This window comes from Diadema setosum, chromosome 21 (genome assembly GCF_964275005.1).
Source record: "Diadema setosum chromosome 21, eeDiaSeto1, whole genome shotgun sequence".
NCBI lineage: Eukaryota > Metazoa > Echinodermata > Echinoidea > Diadematoida > Diadematidae > Diadema > Diadema setosum.
Genome location: NC_092705.1, coordinates 11,562,168 through 11,582,593, shown reverse-complemented (window position 1 = coordinate 11,582,593; position 20,426 = coordinate 11,562,168). Strand labels below are relative to the sequence as shown.

At 38.0% G+C, this 20,426-nt stretch overlaps 1 protein-coding gene across 1 annotated transcript in view; it reads right to left on the bottom strand.

The window, feature by feature from the left end:
• Nucleotides 1-15,717, bottom strand: part of LOC140244922 (uncharacterized) — a 163,771-nt gene extending 148,054 nt beyond the window's left edge. The window contains exon 1 of the mRNA XM_072324530.1: nt 15,604-15,717. Within this exon, the coding sequence (XP_072180631.1) occupies nt 15,604-15,717 (114 nt within the window). The remainder of the gene's footprint in view (nt 1-15,603) is intronic.
• Nucleotides 15,718-20,426: the final 4,709 nt, after the last annotated feature.

Below are 20,426 nucleotides of genomic sequence, written 5' to 3'. Positions count from 1 at the left end.
CCCTTTTAATTTCAGTGTCTGCCATCCATTTGCCTTCTTACTTTGGTCTGGCTGTTTTCTTCAAACATTCATTTCAGGTATACCAGCATGACTAGCACATCTAGTTCTGTGAGCTTGCTTAGAAAACTCAACGCTCAGAAAAAAAAGTAAACGTGTTCAGATTATTCATGTTCATATTTTTTCCCTATGTGCCACCGTTCCAGAAATGCAACCTACAGCATTAAAAAGAAATGAATGTACTCAAGTCAAATTCAATACATGTTAATAAACCTATTTACATTTAAAATTTACTGTGACTGTAGAATTTGTGATGTTTGACCTTTTCCATTCACACTACCGTGTATATGAACATTTCTGATGCTACCAGACTCAACAAAATCCTTGAGTTTGTGCTGCCATATATCGCAAAGCATGTATACATGCTGTTACGACCAAAATCACTCTGAGAATGATTGCACAAAAGAAACAATCAACTGATGTTCAGGCGGTTTATTAACAGTGATATTGTGGGTACAGACTCGTAATCGGTTTTCACATCAGTACAATAATGATCAATAGAAACAATTATAAATCGGTAATAGAATCACTTACATATTATGTTATCAAGTAGTCCTTTGAAAATGTTCAGATACGATGTTCGATGCACAGATGAATGATCCGCGATGCACCGATGAATGATACCTCAGACGTAAATCCAAAGGCGCAGGTTGTGATAATCCTCGGTATATAATCCGGGGTAAAAATCCAGGATATACGTCCACAGCGAAACGTGCAGAATCCACAGGAAACGGGCAGAATCCAAATGTTATGACGACCACGTCCAGTTGATGCGTTGAATGATGATTCACTTTATAATGTCCAGCAAGGAATCCAGCCCGTCACAGCTTTGCCGTAATAATGTCCGTTGACACTAAAATATGGAGTCTATCTCCAACGTAGGCAAATTAATTCTCGGCAGGCAAGATGTCTCCCAGGCCTTATCTCCACAAACACAGTTTGTATAGCAGGTCAGCAGGTAACACAGGACTGACTATAACAAGTTGCTTCAGAGCCAGAAGTGACGTAACTCCCAGAGCAAAGGTGTTGGGTACTCTGCCTACCTCAGAATTTCTCCTGCTTATATACTATCCATTCACCCCTTTCTAGTACATTCTGTAATTTTCTCCAACCTGGGGCCACATACCTGAACATACTGGCAAGTCCAAATTCCAGGAATCCTGGATGACTCACTGTCTAACTATGTGCATAACATCATTGCCAAAATTAACTACCAATCACATTGGGCTACAAGGGCAGTGCCTCACTCAGCCAGCACTTCCTAGAATTTTCTGGAATGGGTTAAATCATTCTAGATTGAGTGAGCTATAATGTATTTCCTGTCACATGCATACATATACTGTAGCTACATTGTATACCACGTAGAAAATTCTCCACTGATCTGGTCAGCCTGTATGTACTATATTTATATCATATAGAATGTTCTCCATTATTCTGGTCACCCTGTGTACATACAATGTACACATTAAAACAACCATGCATACAGCCTTGATACATGTACATAACTACTTGTGTGTACATTTGTGACAATGCAATTAGCTCACCAGTGTGGGAGTAAGTGCATATGGTTTGTTAATATTAGCCAAGCTAGAAAGGTGGAATAAAAATGTTGCAAGTGGCATTGGGCAACACACTTTTTGTCAATGAACTTTCTCACTGGAAATTATCACAGCAATCTTCAAGCTAAGTTTGAAAGATAGATGTTTTCATTGGGATGTGATGATTCTCACGACTTTTGGCACAATTGCTTAGCAATTAAATCATGTTACTGTCACAATTTTTTGTTTTGTTTTGTTTTTTCCAGTGCTACCACTTGTGAATGACCCAAAAGAGTTTTTACAAACTGTACTAGAATGTAAACATGTAGAATTTTACAGGCAGATATGAATACATTTGGAGTCTGTGATTGCATTTCAAACATACACAAGGAGCTGAAGAAATATTGTTTAAAAAATGCCATTTCTCAGTCAACAGTGTCTAAACAGTCCACCTTCTCCCTCGTACACAGAGAAGTTGATTTTATGTCCATTCCCTCTTCTGGCTGTATAATTCTTTAAGTTTAAATTAAAGTCACACAGCATTGTACATGTATTTCTCTGCATGAAAAGAAAGAAGACTTGTTACCAAGTTTGCTTGAAAGATATATTTGGTTTTCTAGGTGCTCTGATGGATGCAAGTAATTTAATGTGTCAACTTCACTAAAAACAACAATCATATCCACGATTTCCCTGGAAAAGCATTATGAGAGTAGCTCTGTCTGACTGAAAATTGAACCACCCACTATCAAGCTTTCTAGGGCACCTTGTAAAGGGACTTTAACCCACTGAAGACAAGTCCCAAGAATACTCAGGCAGGTGTCTATGGGAAATCTGTGCTATACCAAATCAGTCCGTCCTCAATGGGTTAAAAGATGTCAATATTCTACAGAGAAGGCTTGAATACAATGAATGCAACAAGCAGTCAGTGCAATATTTCTAAGAAAACACATCTGCAATATAAGACTGAATTTTTATGCAGGTAAAAAAAAATAAATAAATAAAGATACACACCCTAATTGTAGATCTTTTTTGTACCTGACTGCAGGAAACGCTACACAGCCATCACGGATGGCCATGTCATGCTAAATTTCAGTTTGGAGTTGGGGTGGTGGGGTGGGGGGGGGGGGAGATAAAAACATCCTGCACATATGCTGTGCATCTATTCAATCAGATGCTAGGGGAAACAGTAGACCGTAATGTGTATCCTCACCAAGTCCCCTTCAACCTACTTGTTCATTTCAGACAAGCCCTTTACAAATTTCATGTGTACAACACATCTTCAAGACGCTCAGTGGCAGCTTGCTTGCGGTTTACAGGGTCCCTCCCTTTCATCGAGATTAACTTACAAGACGATGGGTTCTCATCAGAATTCAGGCAGGAGATAAACTCCTGCACTGCATGCAAAACCAATGTATACGTACACCATTTCTCATTCCACATATTACACACATCGCACACATTCAAACACTGCGCACGACAATCGTACATGTCTGTTCATTTGTCAACGTTCTGAGGTAAAGTGGCCATGCCCGAGACTTTAGACGAGGATTTAAGATATCTCTGTGCATCGGACAGCTATACCTGGATGAAAGATAATTCCCTGGATTGATGTTCTTCGAACGAGAGCGGTCTTGGAAGTTGGGTCACCGCCTTGCACATCCTTCCAACATTAATCAAAGCTACAGTATATCATAGTCCAAAGATGGCATTTGATATCACAACAGTTTGCATTTATACTTCAGTACGAAAAAAAAAATAACTGCCAATTTGGCAAAAAATATCAGCTGTTATTTCAATGCCTTGATGTTCACAGCATTGTAAAATGCAGTACTGTTGCTACATACAAAACTGTAAATCAAATCTGGAATACTACAGTATGTCATCTGGGAAAATAATATAAATTCATAAAGAGAAAAATCAACAGATTTGCATTCGAAGCATCTATTTGAGGGTGCAATGCAGACTTGACTGTCCTGGAGACAAATCTTTTCTTAATGAATGAACAGCAACACAGCTACTGTCATCCATGCTCACTTTAATGAATTCTCTCTTTTAGGTCAAAGGTCACAGATTACAAATACTGTAAAGTACGGTATTTTCGCGGCATGAAATTTTCACGAATTGGAGCCGACGGCCTTTTTCACGGCATGAAATTTTCACGAGTTGCCTCTAACATTCAATGCGTATAGTGTAGACAAGAACTTTCATGTTTTTTAAAGGGACTGTACAGTTGTGTACTGGTTGAGGTGGGGATTCATGTTTTGAACATCCCTAAATGAGATAATGAGAAACCTCTTATGAAATATGAAAGAACATGTAATTTTAAGAAGGATTCAACATTTATTTGATGAAAATTGGTTTTCAAATGGCTAAGATATCAAAAAAAGTGATAATAATAGAAGGCGACAGGCCACGCCTTTTATTAGGATCTCTTTGTTTCACCTTGTTTTTGGATATCTCAGCCATTTCAAAACTGATTTTCATCAAATAAACTTTTGATACCCCTTAGAATTGCATGCTCTTTGACATCTTATAGAGTGGATTCTTAATATCTCGCAAAACGTTAAAAGCTAAATCCTCACCTCAACCAGAACTGTAAACACCCTTTAATTTCGTGAATCTTGACTCTCACAAAATTCGCAATTAAAATGCATGCGAACAATTCCTCGTTTTACAGTACATGTAATTGCACATTGGTCACAAAGCATACCTGACACTGGTACAAATACAACATTGCTTTACAGCCGGTACCTTTCTTACATCCTTTGCAATGAAGTGACCTACATTTCACCCGTCAGGCGTCCTATTAAAAAGCACATGTATGCAACAAGCATTTATCCGTGTGTTGCAAAAGAGCAAGCGAGTAGTGTGTCCTTTTAGGTGGCAAATAGCTTCCAGGGATGACTTCTGTTACTTCAAGTGCTCTAATTTGCTGCGTGCTCAGAGTTTAGCGATTCAGGTACAGGTGGACGTAGCCTTGGGTCACCTAATGTAATCCAGGCCCATGGCTAGAATACATATCGACTCATTTCCATTTCGACAAGGCCTACAATTGAAACTGGCCTTGATATACATGTACAGTACTAAATTGTACCAGGCACATTACAAGTGACACAGGCACATGGAGAGAGGGAGGGAGAGAGAGAGAGAGAGAGAGAGAGAGATGGAGGGATAAAAATAAGGAGGCATGCACGAGACGGGTTGACATTAAAAAGAAATGGAATTAAAAATAGTTTCAATATATGAATCAAAATCAGAAAGTGATACATACGTGTACATAGATATACAGCGTGTATATGCATATTATCGTCATATCTATAATGCATGCAGTTGCATACATGCATAGATACAGTTAGAGGGAGAAAAAGAAAGAGATTATATATAAAGTGGGAGAAAAAGCAATATGATACAAAATCCAAGCTGATTGTCTACAAAGAGAGAGAGAGAGAGAAATGTATTGGAAGAACGGAGATTGATTGATTGATTAACTGATTAATTGATTGATTTGAATGTATTTCCAGTTTGTGTTCTAAAAGTTTATTCATGACCTGAAGATAGTCAAAACTAATACTTTAGCAACAACAAAAGGTAATGCAAAATGGAAATTAGAGCATACATTAAGTGGGGGACATAAATTAAAAGCATAGCTTGTATTACTTAGACCCCTGAAAATTGGATGCGTAAAAGAAAAAAAAAAGCATGATGTACAAATAGTTGAAATTCAAAACTGAAGCTTACCTAATGAGAAAGAGAAAGTAAAAAAAAAAAACAAGAGACCCGCGGGTCTAGCGCTCACCTGAGTATCGCAAGTTCACCTTTCACGCAGTCACTAATCTAAATTATTCACAGCTCTACTAAAATTTGACCAGGCATTCTCAAGTAGAAGATGAAAATGTACAATAAGGGCCCAAATTTTTTAAGATTCCTTAATTTGGGGGGATTGGGGCCCCCTGGGGCTCTCTGGGTGGGGCATGGTGCCCATTTTGATAAATTGAGATCCTGACCCCCTAGGGATGCTACCTGCCAAGTTTGACGAAAATCCATCATGAGGTTTTCAGGAAGAAGATGAAAATGTACAATTCAGGCCCCCATTGGGACATTCCCAACCCCCCCCCCCCCTTTCCCCAAGAGGGGCACCCCTGGATCTGCTATGAACAAACTTGAAACTACAGTCATTAATGTGCTCACTCAAAGTATTATCTTAGCTCTATAACTTCTGATTCTAGAGAAGATTTTTAAAGATTCCTTCATTTTGGGGGTTTGGGCCCCCCTGGGGCCCTGGGTGGGGCATGGTGCCCATTTTAACAAATTGAGATCCTAACCCCTTAGGGATGCTACCTGCCAAGTTTGGTGAAAATTGGTTATGGGGTTCTCAAGAAGAAGATGAAAATGTACAATTTAGGCCCCATTAGGACCCCTCTCCACCCCCCCTCCCCTGGGTCCCAAGGGGGGCACCCCTGATTCTGCCATGAACAAACTTGAAACTACAGTCATCAATGTACTAACTCATAGTATTAACTTAGCTCTATCACTGTTGGTTCTAGAGAAGAGGATTTTTACAGATTCCTTAATTTTGGGGGGTTTGGGCCCCCCTGGGGGCCCCCTGGGTGGGGCATGGTGCCCATTTTAACAAATTGAGTTCCTAACCCCCTAGGAATGCTACCTGCCAAGTTTGATAAAAATCGGTCTTGGGGTTTTCAAGAAGAAGATGAAAATGTAAAAAGTTTACGCACGACGGACGAGGCATGACGCACGACGCACAACGGACGCCGGACGAAGGGCGATCGCAATAGCTCACTTGAGCCTTTGGCTCAGGTGAGCTAAAAGGGATGACAAGATGAGATCGGAGGGGAAAGAAAAGATGGAAATAGGAGAGAAGACAATACATGAGGATTAGCAATTTCACACAGAATATCTTTGTAGTATTTTACTCATGTATTTATTCCTCAGATGGAGAAATATATACCAAATGAAACTGAGAGGATTTAGAGTAACTAACTAAAGTGAATAATGCTTGCTTAACCCACTTAGGACCGGTTGATTTTGCCACAACATGTATTTCCCACATACACCTGCCTGAGTATACTCGAGACTCGTCCTCAACGGGTTAAAGCTGCACCAATCAGAGCATGAACAAAAAATTGATAACTGAAAATAAAAGGGGACAGGGTATAGGAAAGGAGAGAATGAAAGAGAGGATACTGTAGATTTTTGAGGAAGCCTCAAAACCAAGCAAAGGAAACTGGCACAAATTCAGGGATATAAGATGCACACACAGAAATTTGGAAAGACAAAAACAATAACAACAACAAGCAAACTCACATCCAGACTCACTAATGGACAAAATAGGACAGACAGCAAGGCGAAGACTCAAATAAAGAAGAATTGAGAATGCACGGTAAGAAAACTACTTTATATTTAGATATAAAGGAAAGGACAGAGGTACATATCGGGATTGATTTAGATCAATGAAATAGAGTAGAGAGAGAGAGAGCGGGGGAGGAAAGAGAAAAAATAGAGACAGGGAGACATTTGTACAGACAGAGAGGAAACAAGAGAGAGATATATAGACAGAGAGATATATAACATATAGACAGGGAGATATATATACAGAGAGAGATATATATAGACTGGGAGATATATATAATGTGACTATAGCGGTAGAGCGAGACACAGCAAGAAAAGAAACATTTATAATGAAAGTATAGTCGTATATCAATAGACATTAGATAATGATAATATTAATAATGATAAGGCCTTGTTTATCCAGGGTAGCCTCTTAAGTGTTGCCACTGCTCTACCAGAGGGCCCTGCCATTATTACTACCCTAGCATTGCCAGGTACCCATTTATACACCTGGGTTGAGAGGGACATGGTGGGTAAAAACATCGGGTGCACGTCATGAGACCGACACCCTCGAGTCATACAGCCCACAAGTCATACAGCCCACGAGTCATACAGCTCACAAGTCATACAGCCCATGAGTTCGACACTAAGCCAACAAGGCCCACGAGACCGACACATTCTGTGTCGTGTTGTATCTGTCGAACTCGTGGGCTGTTTTTACCTAGTGTCAACTCGTGGGCTTTATTTGCCTAGTGTCCAACTCATGGGCTGTATAAATGACTCGTGAGCTGTATGACTCATGGACCTGTTTTCAATCTCGAATTCGTGGGCTGTATGACTCGTGGGTGTCGGTCTGGTGGGATGACCCCAAAACATCTTGGTCCAAGGACGTAAGCACTGGGCGAGAATCGAACTCCACTTGGGAATCGGGAGTCTTATCCACTATGCCACCGCACCCTCACTACTAGATGCCGGTATGTGTTTAGAGGAAATATACGATAACTGGAAGAAAAAGATGACAATTCGATCAAACAAAGCCGAGGAACTAACAGGCACTCGAAAGATGAGAAAACAGAAAAGAAATATCAAGCCTGCAACCGAGAAATATAGAGTGCGAGAATAAACATCCTTGAGGATAATAAAAACAATCATCGTGTGCAATGATAACAGTCAGGGAGACTGTAGGAGGATTAGACAACACTAGACCTTCACGCTAGCTGATACCACCAATTGGAACAGTGGCATGTTCAGCCCCAGCACCACAGGGCATGTTCAGAATATTCATAATAACTCCACATTGCATCTATGCATGGGAATGGAATGTCAATCTTTGGTCATGATAGCCCATACAAGCAACATGGATTATATGAGAGAACATTTTCCACAAGAAACTTATCTCTTAGGCCACGAAAAAGGAAGAACAGAAGTTATAATGATGACAGTAATAATGATAATAACAATGATAATAGCATCAAGATCATGAAAAAAGTATATAAAGCATGAAAATGGTAATCATAATCATGGTAAACAAACTTCTACTACTAATACTACATTTGTATAAACAACAATATTCAGTTTGTCAGAAGAAATCAGGATAAAACACAATAAAAAAGGGTCCCACAATATTTTGGTTAGTCTTAAAAATTGAGGGATAAAAATATAATTCCATGATATCCTGTGATATAGGTAAATCATCACCACAGGGTACAACTGCAGTAGGAGATCTAACTCTTTGCGCATATTTTATGCAAATTAAATCCAAAAGAGATGGGTTGCATGATATTTGGCAGGTGTTTGTGATCTAAATCAGTCTGGATGGAAGATAAACACTGTCAGTTTAAATGAGAAGTTCAAACATCCGCGGCAGTGCTTGCAGTGCGGCAGTGTGAGCGAAGCAAAGACTTCCACATACATCTGCATGTAGGCCTGAAAAACTGGCTCTCTGATAAGATGCAACCAGAACTATTACCTGTGGCTAAGATTATAAAATATTCTGACTAAACATACAAAAACCATCCAGAAATATGAGCATGAATCTTTGAAGTGCTCAGGTACTTATCAAGAAATATAATGAATCTCTGAAACAGGTGAGGTAATATCCTGTATATAATGATAACTAGATAAAGTACTGTACTAGACACACCTGTAATAGGAATGGGATTTCTCATCAAAATTTACAATACGTTTACATCTACTGCAGATAATAAAAAATACCATTCTACAAACTGTATTTGCCTTTCACGGTACAATAACAATTAAGGCAATTGATCCTCTCTTGGCAATGCTGTATTGCCACAAACTCACATTGAAAAATGCACATGTTTTACATATTCATTAAACTATGAACTACTCTTATGAAAAATCACAATTCATTTGTATTTCCGTGTTATCTCTCTCTCTCTCTCTCTCTCTCTATCTATCTATCTATCTCTATCTCTTGGTTGCTGTGTAATGTACACATGTATACATGTAAGCCAGGATTTTCCATAATGCATCTTCCAATGAATATGTTTCTCTTCTCCTACATACACTAAATACACTACACTACACAAGTTAGTCTACCATGTGCATGTCACATGAGGGTATATTTCTAAGCACCTTTACATGTGGATCAATCCAGATGCAGATTTGCTAAACTCAGGAGAGAAAATAATCCTGAACAACAAAAAAAAATAATAATAATAATAATAATCATGAACCTTTTCAGTTGTTGCAAAGGGAACAGCAGACAACATTCAACTACATTACAAAACAGGTCTATGCATGTATTCTGGGACTACTGGTATGCAATGTGGGTGGTTTAAAGTGTATGCACGCACAGAGTAAGAGTGAGGCATGAATGCATGAGGTTCATCAACACTGTGGGCTGGTTGATATTTCTAGACCATGAGAGAGTTCATTTCAATCTCTATATTCCTCCCCCGCATTCCTTCAGACTCCCTTAGTAGCAGATTACACAGAGAAAACTAGCCACAATTCACAATTCCTCCATTATTTTCACTCGGTCCCAGTCAACAAACACATCGCATTTTAAATTCTTTTGCTTGTGCGATACATTAAACATGTCTGCTCCTACTTCCTTATACATACAGTAAAGCAGCCTCACTCCCTACAAGCCATCACGCTGCACTCATTCTTTCAACACAACATCCCTACAGACTCCACACAATAATACTGCATGGAGAGTTCCACATCTACACATGCAGGGACCAAGGCTTTTGAACAACCTCGAGATTTCAAATTTCATTATGTCAATCCCTCCTACAGACACATTTGAATCTGCTCTTTTGTATAAACTACTTGACTGTTTAATTTGTCACAATGTTTGTACACTGTCATGTTTCAATTGTAGTCAAGTACAGTATGATTACGATTGATTATAATTGTGCTTATTTTAACGATGCCACAAGCACTTGATACTTATACATGTATGACCTAGACTGGAATGTGCACTTTGTAAGTAGCCACTATTTATGATCAATTGTATCATTTTCTTTTATCTAGTATGCTGCTGTAAGGGTATTATCTCTGCTCTCAGTCTCTGTATGAAATTCACACACATCTTCAATTCAATTCTCCTTTTTCTCTTCCCCTTCCCCCTTTCCATTCATTTAGGGGAGGCAACAATCCTATCAGGTACGATGTATATCAAACTGACTGGAGTAGTTCTCATTAAAAGTCACAAGTGATGATTTCTGCAATCAGCAAAATTGAAAATTTCCTGCCGCTGAATATTTCTACATGATTCGTAACAAGCGTCCTTCAAATGACTGCTACACTTTAGACATGAAGAAATGACAATACCCATCACAAATGTCAACATCATGGGCAAGATGAAGATGAAGGCATTTTATGACCACAATCACCCTGTATGATGTGATGTGCATGGATGTAATCTCATATATTGTACTTCACAGAGCAACATAATGAATCAAGCTAAAAATAACGTGCATGCATCACACATACACACACACACGCACACATACAAAAAACACACATGTACATACACATACATGTACATGTACACACACACTTGTCGATAGAAACAAATTCTCACACAAGCAAGCACACAAGGAGAAAGAATAGAAAGCTGTTTTCACACATTGTATGCCTCTATCCTCACGGCAGGACAACAAGGTCATTATTTTGCGTCATGACCGTTTGTCAACCATGAGCAATGTCTGACCCTGTACCCATCACAATACTGCCCCTCATAACATTAAAAGTGCGAAGGGAACATATCACTTGCTTGGCTGTCATTCCTGATTACAGCTTCTCAAGAGGAGCTATAGAGGTCAATATGATAAGCACTCTGAACATTGAAACCATAATCTGAATTAGTATTCTTGGCGAGTGTATGCCACATACTGTACCCTGTAATATGCAAATAGATAGACATGTAGACAAAAATCATCGAATTAAGTCTCATTTAAAAATTAGCAGATAAGAAAGGACACAACAGAGAATCAAGTGACACATTAATAATGATACCAGGAAAACAAAAACATGCAATCGGCAAATTACGTTGCACAACCTTCGTATCATCTTGTCAAATACATGTACCACTGAACCATGTATTACAGATCCTTGTACCAATTATGACAAGCTACGTGTAGGTGCTGCACTGCCTCAAACTATCTAAATCATACATTGTATCTCGACATCACTTCAAATTTGAATCACAAAGTACCAATTTTTAAAAATCAAATATCCAAATTAAGATCCCAACTGACATTCTATAAGGCATCAAGCAATTTCTGGCTCAAGGTACTATAAAAGAAGAAATGCCCCCGAGTCTGAGATACATGTATCTAGCAAAGTATCCTGTTAACTTTTTATATTTTTTCAGCTCACGCTGGTCAGTCGCGTGCATGTTTGTTTGTGTGTGTGTGTGTGTGTGTGTGTGTGTGTGAAAATTTGCATGCGCACGCATTTTGCATCACCTGTTTTGTATTGTTCCTGGTATTCCACAGGACAAGCACCCAATCATGCTAATTGAATCTTCATATCAAGTCTCAACCCAGATTATCGGGAGCAAGAAATGAGGGGGGAAAAGTAGGTCATTGATGGGGGGAGAAATTTTTGATTGATCATTGATGAAAGAAGTGGTTCTTGAATGAAGTCCGTGCCAAAACCAAAGGCGGGGGGAAGATCTGTGCGTACTAATGCATGTAGTCAATTATGAATGAAATTAGAAGCAGAGTGGGCACAAGATTAAAACTACAATGTACGTCTTCATCACATTGGGGCAAGTCCAAGATAATGTCCCCTCAGATGCTCAAAATTCATCTTGATTTTATCAAAAAGTTATTGATATCATGTTGTAGCCAAAGAGTTAAATCATATATTTCCAGCAAAGAAAATATTGAATTATGCAAATTTATGCAAGAAATATGGCCTTGATTTGCATAAATCAAAAACAAACCTTACGTATGGGACAAATTATAAATATTCATCTAAAATCAGTTGAATTTGTCCTTGACCTAGTTCCTTTATGGACATGACCCCTGTATGAGTTAGTATAATCTGCAATCGGTAAGACAAGGTCAGCACATTAATTATGCAAATTATGCACTTTCCCAGAACATAGTGTCCCATACGTAAGGATTTGAGTATGTTTTTTTAAGTTTTTTCTGAAGATTTGTAACATTGACCAATCATACTTTAGGAAGTTCTAATTTATTCATTTCAACTCCAGATTAGCAAAACTAAATGAGGAAATTTAATTAGTCCTTCATCTTATAACTAATTAAAGTTTGCTTACGTATGGGACAAATGCCTTACGTATGGGACATTACATGCAAAGTGAATGGGAAAACCGCCTTTTGACATGGATGTCCTTACATTTGTTTGGTTAATGGTTATCTTTGCACCTACTCTGAAGGATATGTCTATATATCTGCCTCTCCTACTCAGTTGACCTCAGGGAGAGTGTAAGATCAGCATTATTGAGTCATTCTATGATTAAGAAAGGAAAATAAAGAATATTCATTTATACTTGTATTTTCTTATTTTCATTACAGGCTGTGCAGCTGGTCTTAAATTAACATTCCCCGTTAACATTTTGATATTGGACATTTTCTCAATTCAGTTATCATTTTCAACTTTACCTCTCTACAAAATGACTTTGTCCAAGAATGGGATTCTCTGAGTGTCATTTTAGGTGCAGTACACTGTTCAGCATGTACCACAGGTTGAACAGCCTCAAAAGCGAAATCAAAACAATTGTGCTTATGGCGCGCATCAATGACAACATTATGGGTCTTACTGAAAAGAAAAATCACTTAAGGTGTGAGCAGGTAACTTTGTCATTACTAGAGTTGATAGCGAAGGAAAAACCCTATGATAATACTTTTTATTTTGATATGATTGTTATTATTTCAACTGCTCACCGTCAGAATATGTCATGACTTATCAAGGTCATGAACATGATTTCTGAAAATCCTGTAAAATGAAGACTATAGTTTACATTTGCTATAAACCACAATATCAATACTGGTTCTGTGGTTGGAGTGCTAAAAACACAAATTACACAAACAAATAGGGAATTCAATTTTCTTTTCTATTTTGTGTTTGAAGAGACAGATGTGCTCTGAGACACTTTCATCAACTCATACTTACTTTGTACCCCACATCTACACAATTATCAACATACATTGCAATCTGGTAGTGTATGATCAAATGAGGTTATTAGAATTTATTCAAAATTGTAATTTGCAGATCAGTGAGTTACTTAAGTGTTTCAAATCTAGATTTGAATGTGCAAATGATAATCTTTCCTGTATCACTACACAAGCATGTATGCAGGTACAAAGTAACACAAATTTTGTCGTCTTTGGTTTCATAGACACGAAGCCAAGCAATTTGAAAAAAAAAAAAAAAAAAACAGCATTGGTACATACATTCTTCTATCTCCTTAAAATCTAAAACTTTCATTAAAATTTGATTGATTTTGCAGTTCAGCTAAAATTCACATGGCAAAACATGATTACAGAGCAAAATGAAGTACTCTTGTTGTTGTTGTGTTTTGTGCTGCATTTCAAACAATTATAAAGCTTTATAAAAACTTAGACAACTTGCAAGGTAAGCCTAGAGCTACTGAAAGTACCCACTTCAAACTGTATTTGCAAATTACATTGTACATGACATTTGATTCTAAAGTTGAAATTATCAAGACTACAAATTAGTTATTGTACATGTACATGTATGCTATATCAAGGTCACAAGCTAGAATTCGCTCATTTTTTTTTTCATTTGATGAAAAAATATTGACTAGAGTAATTACAAATGGGCTAGAAATAGAGTGTCAGTATACTATATCTGTATGTGTAGACATCATGAGGACAGTGTTAATGCATGACGGAATCCAAACTAAGACATTTAATTGTAAATTGGTAATTACTTTTATTTGTTTTATTTTAGCTTTTGCTAGGTACCTGAACCGGGAAAGTACCCACTTAGAAGTCTATTTCATTTGTTACATGTTGTAGCATGATTTGTGGAACTGAATATGACACTATGGGGAAATTTAAAGTCATTCCCATGAATGCATTTGTGCACTAAAGACAAATGTCCCATACGTAAGTTGAGCCATGTCCCATACGTAAGGTGTACTTTCGTTAATTAAACCAACTTCATGAAAATATGCTTTATTCTTTTGCAGTGAAACTTTGCTGAAAGATACTTCAGTATTGTACCTTTCTTCACTTCCAAACAGAACTTGATCAGTAAGGTACTTTCAGAGAATTTTCAGTTCAAACTTTATTTTGAAAAATCCAGTTTTTCTCTGGTCCCATACGTAAGTTGGCATATTTTTCTTAATAAAACCATTAACCCAAGGTCAAATGACATCAAACTTAAACACAATATTCTTCTCAGGGATACCAGTCCTCCTGATGATAAACAATAAAATCCAAGTGCTCCTTCATTACTTTTCAGAGGTTTGAAATCTCTGAATGTCCCATACGTAAGGTGCGCGATATCTTGGACTTGCCCATTGGCCAAGGCGCAACACTAATTTCAGCATCAGAGTGGCTGAAAACAGCAAGATGTACGCATAATTGAAACCAGCTCTGCATGAATATTCAGTGGAAAGAATATCACCTTCACACATTTCAAGACATCTACATAAGCACAGTCCATCATTAATATCAACAATTGTACTTGATTAGCTAAAATATGATCAATGATAACGGATTTACAAGGTCATGGAATATAGCACGACCTAGAATGATTCATACAATCCCAGAATTGAGAGAAATATCAATAGAATTTGACCTCAATCCAAGATTCACTCACTCGCATTATTGCCAGCTGCATTAATCATCAGCAAATGCGTATATCCCCATTCATGCCACTCAATTTGATTATTTTTGTTACTGTTTTATTCTATGTCTGCAATTGTCTTTCCCTCTCATTTAAATGCTACGGCTGTAAATTAATAGCATTCAGCCTATTAGATGCATTAAACGTGCAACACCCATGGTGCATGTGCAGACAAGTACAATATGTAACATCTGCTTGGTTTGAATCTACTTGTGTACCATCTTCTGACTGGTAAAATACAGCTTGGTTTTATTGAGTAAAAAGATACGAAATTGCAAAATATATACATGAGGAATTAGTGGTTCATTTTAAGAGGTACATGCTTCATGCAAATCACCTGCATTGTGGCCCTTGTTCGGTCCTCTCGTTCCTTCCACAGAGCCTGGAGATCTGGGCACGACAGGAAGGTGCTGCTGGACATCGCAGCCGTCTCCTCCTTCTTCTCCTCCATCAGGGCTACCCTCTGCCTGCTCCCGTCATCGACTCGTGGGGGCGCTCTTGCACTCTGGGCTCTCTGCGAAGCCATGGCGGGTTCTCCCGTGGACCCGTACGGCTCAGAATGTTTCCTAACTGTTGTATGCCTTGTATTTGAGTGTCTGTCACGTCAGCACAAAGGTCGTCGTCTTATATCCTTCGGGAGGTGCATGCATCACTCAAGCTTACATTAGAACTCTTCATCATTTGGGCACTGCACGGAGTAATGAAAATGTGGAAGTATAACGTATGTTTGACAATAAACAGGAGTTATTTCACTGAATGCATTCAAGAATCTTGACACTTTGATGTTATGTTCTAAATACTGATACATTTACTTACTTACTGCCCATTAAGCCATAGGCACGTAGGGCATAATATACATTAAATAAACAATATTGAATATTAGTTGTAAATATACACTAAATAAACAAAATTGTTGCATGATCATGTCTGAAATATATTCCTGTCATCACAAACACATGCAGAATGATCAAAATACAAGTGTATACACAAGAATTTCCTGTACAGATTTGCAGTCAAGTGTTAAACATACACTAAGTGGTCAGAAAAAAAAAAAATATGTGAATAATGTAGGTACTGTGTGGAATAAAATGAGGCTGATATATCAAACACTACTGAACTGACAAAATGGAATGATCTGGGATCTCAGGGCAGCAGCCATCTACACTGAGCCAAATCAGCATCATAGAATATGCTTACAATGTAAGTTGAGTTTGCCGGACAGGCTTCGCGAAATGAAGGCAGTGATCCCCAACCTTTCCTCTTTATTATCATTAATGATCCTCAAATATAAAGTAACTTTCACTTCAGCTGTCTATACCTCAGCAAATCATTCTGTGGCTAATTCATGCAATGTATCACTTTCAAATCATTCTGTGGCCAATTCATGCAATGTATCACTTTGTATTGCGCTATTCTCAGACTGCTATTTAATACTAGCACTGCTTTTATTCCAGTGCATCCAAAACAGATTATCAACCCTTCGTTCATGTAAACTAAAAAATATACACGATGTACCATTTCGATTATAAGCCAAGTTGGTCAAAAAGTTTAACATGCCAAATTTACCATGACACATCAATAGTATACTATAATAACACTCTTTAAAGCTACAAAACAAATAGTTTCTACAAAATTTTTGCATCTTTCAGAGCAAAAGAAAGTATCAACTCTCTCAATCATATTGAAATCAGCACATAAAGACTATGTAAGCAATAACCCTATTGAAAAATATGACAAAAAGGAAGAGAGGTTTGCATTAGCATCATGTGTACATGGTCCTTACAGAGACCATTGCTTGGCAGAAGAAGAGTCTATAAAAAAGAGAGCTAAGGAGGGAAGCAATATAGGAAGAGTACTTGTAGTATTAAGTAAGGCAAATAGTGACAATAGAGTGGCAACAGTGAGCGAGAAGTTGATGTTCCACTGGTGGAGATGGGAGAATAGGGGACAGGGAGAGTTAAAAAAAAGGGAAGAATAGAGTGAAAATCAGTAAAAGGGTAAAGACTTCATTGGGGGGAGAAAGATGAAACAGATGATGGGGGGGGGGGGGAGTTGAAGATTGGAAAAATCATGGCCTTAAGAGAGAGAAGTGAAGTACAGTTGAACCTCTATTATCCGGCCTCCCTTTATCCGGATCTCTCTATTATCCGGACGCAATCTCGCCATGATTTTTTTAATCTTTTTTTAATAATTACGGGAGGAAACACACATGAATTACATATACTTGATACATTTCTTAATAATTATTTAGGTAAATCATCCAAAGAATTTATAAAAGAAAATGATTTCCGCTTGCAAACACGAACCTCTATTTTGGGGTCTGTTACTGAGTGTAACAATGAAAAGGTCGCAGTATACACATTACTACATGTGGTACTACAATGGGCTACATCAGTACATGTGTATGTGCATGTGCCATAGAGCTCTATTATACGGTATGTACATGTATAAAGCATTGAGTCTCCCGTATCCGGCCAAATCCCTTATCCGGATGAGCCCCGGTCCCGACTTGTCCGGATACGAGAGGTTCAACTGTAGATATAAATTCATACAGATGTTTCACAAAACAAAGGGAGATAAATGTAGTCAGCGAGCACTGCAGACTACAGAACATGGAATCAAAATGACAAAAGGAGGAAATTAAACAGGAAGGAAAGTGGTTTGAAGTCGAGGACAGATAAGACTAAAGTGTAAGAGAAAGAATAGAAAAAGAAAAAGGTTAAGATAATACTACTTTACCATTTGAAAGTTTCTTTACAGGGATTTTTTCTCAGTGCTTTCTCAACCTCAGGACTATATTTTAACATTAAATATTCTCTCCCATATCCTTCTTCCACAGGAGCCCTTTTGTGGGTGGGGGGGGGGGGAGGGGGAGAGAAGCATTTTGTCGGATAATTCTCTTGACAAATATGCTCTCAGTCAATCAGATGCATGGATTCAGTACCTTATCTGTTACATGTATAATGGTTTGTCAGAAAAAGTATCTGACAAAACACTTCATGTAATGCCCCCCCCCCCCCAGGACTTAACTTTCAATCATTATTCTCTCCTCGTCTCTCTCTCTCACAGTAATCCTTCTACCGTAGGATCTGCTCAACCTCCTTTCATTTTCTTAGCTTTTATTCCACTTTTTTTTTTTTAAGATTATTCTCTTAGATATTATGTCTTCATTGAGGGTCTGGCTAAGTGACAATATGAAATGGTAGTCTGCGAAAGTGGCAATATGAAATGATAGTGCTAAATAAAATGTTACATTGCAGGAAAGCAGAACAAACGAACAAAAACACTAATGAGAAAACCAAGTTCTTGATATTTTTACATCACTGTGTATGATATGATAGAATCCTCTAAAGGTATCAACAGAGGTATCATCTTTTTCAATTTCAATTTCAGAAAAAAAAAAAAAAACAGACTATAATTTTAACTTGCTGTAGATTACACCAATGTTGCTGTGCATGAAATGTACCCAGCTACCACTGTATCTGTAGCTATGTAAAGTATGGTTGGACCTACAATTTGTACTACTCACTGACCACTTTCATTTCATAATGAAGATCACTTCAAATATAATGTGGTAAAGTTTTGCTTAAGTTTTGCTGTGGTAAAGTTTTGTTTTAATGAGGCCTGTGCAGTATGATATTCCCACGAGAAGCACATAACAAATCTTACATTAAAATGTTTCAATTTCAGAAAAAAAAAAACCCAGACTATAATTTTAACTTGCTGTAGATTACACCACTGTTGCTGTGCATGAAATGTACCTAGCTACCATTGTATCTGTAGCTACGTAAAGTATGGTTGGACCTACAATTTGTACTACTCACTGACCACTTTTTGACTAAATGATGGCATAAATGGTATCCCGGGGTACCAAATAAAAATCAGCCATTTTGTTGAATTATTTTTTTTTTTAGAGGTTGAACCCCGAGTGCCAAAAAGAGGAAATTATTTTGGTGCTGGAGCTAGTGCGCGCTAGCCACTGCACTGCACTGCACTAAAGCACACGCTAGTGGTATCGCAGCTTCCATGCACGCATAGTATAACATGCAGTGGCATGGGAATGCTATGTACACGCACACACAGTGCATGCATTTTTCTCTGGCTGTCCTCGAGTGGACGTGAGGTGGTACTACACAACGCGGTTACCCGGGGTACTACGGTACCCCGGGGTAACACGTGATGCATCAAATACCTTGTATCTTAGAAAATATTCCTCAGTTTTACCTTAATTTCATTTCACTGTGGCAGAAAATACAGCAGATTCATATTCCGGGGTCAGATTGTTGACTCATAACATATGCTCTGAATTCTCAGTGACAAACGCAAGTCATATTTTTTTACTGAGCGCCGGTGCAAGCTCATCATTTTAACCAACCACCCGTTCTCCACTGATAAAGCACATAAATCTAGAAAGCCCTAGTGAATGGCACAGACATGTTTATAATATTAATAACATAAGTTATGTGTATTAACTAATCAGGATTTTCTTCAATTTTTTTCCCCCTCTTTCCTCAGGCTATTTCCCTGTTCTCTCCTCATTTCTCTTGATTTGTATTAGGGCTCGAATATTCTTGCATATTGCGCCCCGTCCCACACATTCTTTTGATTTTATACAAAACAAAGACATTGGTGATGGTCAATCTAAAAATAGGTGGTCGATGAGTAGTGGACTTACTAGACAATTCTATATACATACACTTGTACAGTTGTACATGTATACAACAAACATGTAGAGATGCTGCATAAACATTGTTTCTCCCATACACCGTGTATCCGGCCAAATTATCGCTCATGCAAGAGGTGCCAGTCCCAACATGGGCAGACATATTAAGAGAGGTCGGACTGTATAAGGTAGATACTTGATCACTGGCAATTCATTGATGTGCAATGCCTCAATCTGTACTCAACTGATTCAAGGCTCATCATTAACTCTTCTTTTTTTTTCTGGTGGTCCATTCAAGACACTAAAATCTTAAAAAATAAATGTTAAATTATAGTGGCACAAAATAAAAGGAAGCATAACAATCCATATTGCATATTGACTCATGTAGTTGCCCATTTGGGTCACCAAAAGATAACCTTTAACAATAATCATGGACACTTGTTGGTGGCCTCCACCATACGGCCACTAACGTTGTCAACACTGTCGAGCCCGGCCTG